Source organism: Sphaeramia orbicularis, chromosome 12, assembly GCF_902148855.1.
Source record: "Sphaeramia orbicularis chromosome 12, fSphaOr1.1, whole genome shotgun sequence".
NCBI lineage: Eukaryota > Metazoa > Chordata > Actinopteri > Kurtiformes > Apogonidae > Sphaeramia > Sphaeramia orbicularis.
The window spans coordinates 43,939,705-43,945,734 of NC_043968.1; the positions used below are offsets into that span (position 1 = coordinate 43,939,705).

The 6,030-nt window shown below is 38.3% G+C and overlaps 1 protein-coding gene across 1 annotated transcript; it reads right to left on the minus strand.

Moving 5' to 3' along the window:
• Positions 1–637: 637 nt before the first annotated feature.
• On the minus strand, positions 638–5,518 carry zc3hc1 (zinc finger, C3HC-type containing 1). The gene is made up of 10 exons (XM_030149327.1): positions 5,379–5,518; positions 4,313–4,415; positions 3,957–4,107; positions 3,781–3,864; positions 3,547–3,674; positions 3,205–3,344; positions 2,722–2,995; positions 2,380–2,580; positions 1,769–1,981; positions 638–1,537 (listed from the first exon to the last, which is right to left on the minus strand). The coding sequence occupies exons 1-10, from the start codon at positions 5,510–5,512 to the stop codon at positions 1,463–1,465; spliced, it is 1,503 nt and encodes a 500-aa protein (XP_030005187.1). The 5' UTR covers positions 5,513–5,518; the 3' UTR covers positions 638–1,462.
• Positions 5,519–6,030: the final 512 nt, after the last annotated feature.

A 6,030-nucleotide genomic window follows, 5' to 3' on the forward strand; every position in this document is an offset into this window, starting at 1 on the left:
TGTGGTCTTCACCTGGGAGAATAACATCCAAAAGCTGGAGGGTAGGGTATGCAAGATGTCATTTATTTTTGACAATAATCTCACAGCTTCATAGTTAATATTGTTTCCCACACGCAAGTCACAGAAATCAAAGATTTGGTAGCTAGAAAAGACTTGGATGTGTTTGCATTTGTAGCTTGAATTAGATTTGAAAAGCCATTGTATTATACAGATAAAAATGGGAAATCAGAAAAAATTAACATATAAAATCGCAGTACTATCACCAGAGCCCCGACAAAAACATCATACTAGATCTAAGAACAAAGAATTTGTATGATTTGTCGTGAGTAATAATGGTAGATTTATCTGGAAAACTTAACAGTACTTTTGTAAAGTGAATCAAAAATTCAATTTACAGATAAGTAAAATATATGGCTGCTAGCAGATGATTGTTGACTCGCAGCATAACAAGAAAAACTATCCATCCTTAGTAATGGTATTTTAAATAGGTAAAATCTAACATCTGACATTCACAAGAACATGATTTTGGATTTCCTGTACTTTCAATAGAACACTGTCATTCATTTTGATCATCAGTCATCTTGACTTCATTTTCATCTTCATTTTACTTGAAATAAAGTTAGCACAACATGCAAAGTAAAATATTTTCATCGAAGTATTTTATTTAATCCCCTTAAGAAATTCTACAGAGATAAAAGCACATGCTGGATAGAAAGGACTGCATTAGCAATAGGATGTGAAAGAAAGGCAGAGGAAAACATACATCCTGATTCTAATTGAAATTCATGGCACCTGCCTAAAATAATCTGAATTTCGGCATCATCTAAAAAAAAAAAAATGTTGTTGCTTCCACTGGAACCTATAAGTTTAATGAGAACTCACGTCCACACTGCTTTTCCAGCAAATCACACACACACACACACACACACACATACAAAAGCACTTCCTCAGTTTTTGAACATATGAAATAATGTTTACCTGTCCCTCAAATGACTCAACATATACTGAAAGTAAACATTTCTGTTCCAGTGTTGATGCCATGGCCCACTCTCACAACTACCTAGTACTACACAGAAATCCAAACCAAAAGTCTACTATGAACAACTACCAAAGCAGACTTCATGTGAGGTTAATAAAAGACACCTTGCATGTTGAATGCCGACATGACTTCTGTTACATATGTAAGCAAGGTTTATACACCATATGCCCCAGTAGTAACACATACCAATACTCATGTAGCAGAATCCAGATGTTTGAGTGCCACACAGGCATCCTTCACTTGAGTTATCACAGAAAAGACAATCATCAACCTCCCCCAAAAAACACTTATTGTAAACACAACTTCAGGGGATGGTGTACAATATGATATGACTCGTTTGTCACTGGTACTACAAACACTGTACCACAATAAGATGGCAGGTCAGTTCATCAGTTTCAGTGATAGTGTTTTCATGGAAACAGTCTACTGGGATGGAGAGGAAAACACCTGCCACTGACGGAATATAGCAAAAACCCTCTTGGACTTGTCACGGGGACCCTGGAAGGAGAGAAGAATTTCAGATGTAAAGTAAATCAAAGCCACACAGCAGAATCATACACTTACCAGAACATTTTAATAAGGTACTGATTATATGACAACATGAAAATACAGAGGCTCAGACATTTTTAATACATTTACTGAGGCATTTAAAATTGAGGGAATTTACCATGGTTGCTCATGTTTAATGAGATTTTATATGAAATGCAGATATCAGAGATCCTGACTTGCCTGTGTTGGACTTCCTCCTGCTGCACTGCAGTTCTTCCTCATGGGCATGAGGAGGTCAAGAGCAGCCTTCCAGCCCTGCTGATTAAGTGCTGAGGCACCATCCAAGGCAGGGATGGTCCCGGGATCTACATTCTCTTTGCCTACTGTGATCCATGGACACCACTCTCTATGCTGAGCAAGGGGATCAAATGCATTTTTGTGCAGCAGCCCATCCTAAAATCATGGAAGAAAATAATATCAATTCCAAAAGCCTTGTAAAAAAAAAAAAAAAAAAAAAAAAAAAAAGAAGGAAGGAAGGAAGACAAAAAAAGGTCAAAACCCATTTCAAATGTCACTAGAACTGCATGCACTAACAGCCTTTTAGAAATGTTTAAATTAAGATTGTGTGACATCGAAACAGTGGAATGTCTACTTGGATGTGACCGATCTTACTAAACATGCAAAATATGTTCAGCAAAAATAAATGTCCAATAACAACAAATGTAATAACAGAGATGTTCAAATATTTTTTTTGAAACAGTGTCTTAATATTCATCAGGATAGAACAATAAGTATTCAATATAAGCAGACAGACACAAAACAAACAAAATACTAGTAAAGTTTGCTCTTACAGGACCAGCTGATGAGAAGCACAGGCGTTTGGGAGGGGGCTGTAAGCAGGCAGCACTATCACCCCCTGTAGTGTCACTTTGACCTCGACTGCGTGTTGCCGGCCTCTTGCCCCGGGCCAACGGACTTGGCAACTCTTCACTGGGACTGGGTGAGTCTCTGCTTCGGGCACGTAAAGCCTGGGAGGAGAGGTTGCCTTCACCCTGCAGCACACACCACAATATGATGAAAAAAGACTGTCATATTATAAACCATGCAACTGTCACACATAAAGTAATATTGATTCTAAAACTCAATACACTACTATGATCTTCACTGTATAAGTGTGTAAACTGTGGTCTTGCCTGGTCAGATCGAGTGGAATCTTGGCTCCTTAGTTTCATGCGACATGGAGTTGTTGCAGGGGTGGGTGAAGCAGAAGCAGACCCTGGGTCCTTGTGGCTCTCTTGTGTGGCTGCCGATGTTGGACCAGATGCTTGAGCAGATGTGCTTAGAGTGTTTGGTGCACCATCTCCTTCATCTACTGTTCCCTCCATCTGATGAAAGTTCCACAAACCTACCTTGCGCATACAATAGGAGCAGGTGAGGATGGGCAGTTTCATGGCATGTAGTGCTGGGCTAAAATAGAGAAATCAAGGGCTCAGAGGTTTTGATCATGTAGAGTGATGACACTTCATCTATCTTTTCATTTCACGTAGCTTGAATGCTCTTGGTTGCATGGCTAATATTCGACACATGCAAAAATTTTTTTACTTTAAGTAAACATGTACTTGTTGTGTGACTGTAAAACCAAAATGTATTATGAAGTCATACACATTTTCTCTTACCTTGCAGTCCAGCCACAGAGAGAGACAATACATGCTGCCACCTGAACAGCCAGAGGTTCAGAACACAGAGTCCGACCTTTTCGTTTTTGCTCTTCCTCAATCAGCTGGAGTATAACACTGACAACATCCTCAGTCAAAGACTGCAAAAAAAATAATCAACAATAATTATACTGGACATGTGTAACCAAAAATGCTTTGTCTTCTGCAAATTGTATATGTCATTGAAGTCCACCATTTTACCGAATACAATCTTTTAAAAATTTTGGATACACAAGCAATCTCTGTATTTACAGTTTTTGTTAATATGTTTAAAACTAAAATCAGAGTCTTCTCCTATCTCACCATGGATTTCAGCTGCTCTGGCTTCATAGCTGGCAGCTGCTGTGCAAGGAGACAGGCACTTTGGAAGCGCTCTAGGAAGGCAGCGAGAAGTGCTGATGGCTCAGAGGCTGGAACCGACCAAAGCCGCTCTAAAATGTACAATTAAGTTCACTGCAACACCATTTGAGTAACTTAGTACAACTGTAAATGAAGTGGCTATGTTAGGGTCTCACGATATTAAGAAGGCTCCCTTACCAGGACATGGGAAATCTGGCCAAGGACAAAACTTTTCATGTTGCGTCTGAAGCTGGCTTGATATTTCTGCAATGCGGGATTCATCTGTTTGAAAGAAGAGACTGATCATTTTGGCACTTTGCAAAATTACTCTGGCAATGCTATTGTTTGTGTCTGCTAATGACTGTTTTGCTCACATTTTTCAAAGTCTAGAGTTAGTTGTAGAGATGCACAAAGGAACGCCTGGCAGCTCGAGCACTTGAGCATATCACAGCCAACGTTGATCCAGCCATATCTGGCACACATCAGTGGGGACAGTGTACGCGGCTTGCCTGCCCATTTCAAACAGTGCATTGCTAAGGAAAATTTCACTCAGACACAAAATTATATGTTCACATTCACTGCTATTTAAAATGCAAGTATCAACCTATGCATTTTCCAGACAAGGGTAATTGCTACCAAGAATATATCACAAGTGAATGTGGTGCACCCTGTTATAATGTAAATAAAATAGCAGCGGGTGAGCCACTGAGTTGCTGTGAGAAAAGGATATTGAATAGGATTCCACTCTGGAGAAAAAGGCTTCTTTGTTTGTGGCTTCACAAGGCGCTTGACTGTTGCCTTTAGCTTCAAGGACTTTCAAATCTCCTTGTTGACTGAAATTCACATAAAGAAGAATGTATGAGGTTACATAACCATAAAATGACAGAAAATTGTGTGGAGGCATTTTATAAATCCCAAACTTATCCCCTGAAATGTCTTGACAGGTAGATTTGATAAAGGTGTTCAGTTTGCTCTCACAGAAGAGGAAAGAAACTTGATAATGTTCACTGTTAAATACGTACTATTTTCCTTACACCAATAATCAACCATCCAATCAATTTTATTTACTAGCATATATTTAAGCAGTAAAAAATGATTCTTTGAGATTAAAAATCTGTTTTAAAATAGTGTCCTGGCCAAGACAGCAGCAGCATAAGTTAAAGAATATAGAAATTTCAGCCATAAATCCATACTAAAAATGTATAAAAAACACAGAATAAAGCTTAGTGCTAAAACCACACATGAAACACCACACTAAAAATATAAATATAGATGACAGCTAATCGTTGCTGTGCTTATTATATATTGCAAGAACTGAGCTGCAGAATTCAGTGAATGGGATCCCACATAATGTGCTTAAGCAACCATACAGTAAATCTAATTACACGTAAAATTCTTATTATTTTTATCATTTTTCTTATTCTTATAAGAAAAAAATAATTCTAATATCAGAAAAAAAAATAACAACAAAATAATAGGGTACCATGCCACTGTCACTATTGTAGTCCCCACCCCCCTTATCTGCAACTGCACATGGGTGATAAAGAACGAGTGACAAAACAAACTCAGACACAAAAATAACCCCTAAAAACATGGTTACACGGTTAATCAAGTCTAGTTACTGGAGTGCAAAGTTCTAAACATGCGTAAACCTGTCCCTGTTCTACAGACGCTGAGTGAAGACAGTTAAGTAACAGAGCTGAATGGCTAAGTGGCTAACCACACTAGCTAACATCAACTTCTTCTTCTGCTCCTTTAAATCACACAGATTGGGCACTGGTGTTCAGAAAGTGTACCTGTTAGACCCGATACCCGCCGATGACACTCCTTCGTTGAGAAGTTCACGGACTCTCTCCGGAGAAGCGAGGGAAGATCTTTGATGATTGGAGTTGCCGAGACGATCCCCACGACTACCGCCGAGAGTCGCCATGATCGGCTATGAAGTCCCCCGGAAAATAAACCCAAAGACAAATGGTTCCGCTTCAGACCCGACGGTTAAACACACTCCCCCAAACACAACCTCCACCTCATTCACGTTCCATCAATGTGTATTTAACTTTTAACTCTTTTGTGTTTTGATCTTCTGCTATTATAGGCACTAATCAGGCTCAGTGTTATATGTCTCTATTGTATTTTATAACTTTGACCGTTAAAGGTTTAAAACATTTTTTATTCTGACATCCAAACGTTTTTTCTCTGCATTTAACATGGCACAAGTGATTTATCACCATTTATTATAATATTAATTTCCAGATTTAATTTCCACATTTTTCAGTTAAAATCAAGTATGAGTAATTTATGTAGATTTTCATAAAAGTTCAGAGTACATTCAGAGGTCATTATTATTTTGAAACACGGAAAAGGGATTTTAAAAATTATTTAATTTTCAAAAATAAATCCTTCTCTGAACATAAAAATAAACATCTACCGTCACTGTCATTTGTTAAA

Excerpts from the sequence above, each read along its gene's own strand:
- zc3hc1 (XM_030149327.1), bottom strand. The coding sequence starts at position 5,512 with ATGGCGACTCTCGGCGGTAGTCGTGGGGATCGTCTCGGCAACTCCAAT. Across the intron at positions 2,581-2,721 it reads ATTCCACTCGATCTGACCAG|GGTGAAGGCAACCTCTCCTC; the intron begins GCAAGACCACAG and ends TGTGTGCTGCAG. Across the intron at positions 1,982-2,379 it reads GCTTCTCATCAGCTGGTCCT|GATGGGCTGCTGCACAAAAA; the intron begins GTAAGAGCAAAC and ends CCATGATTTTAG.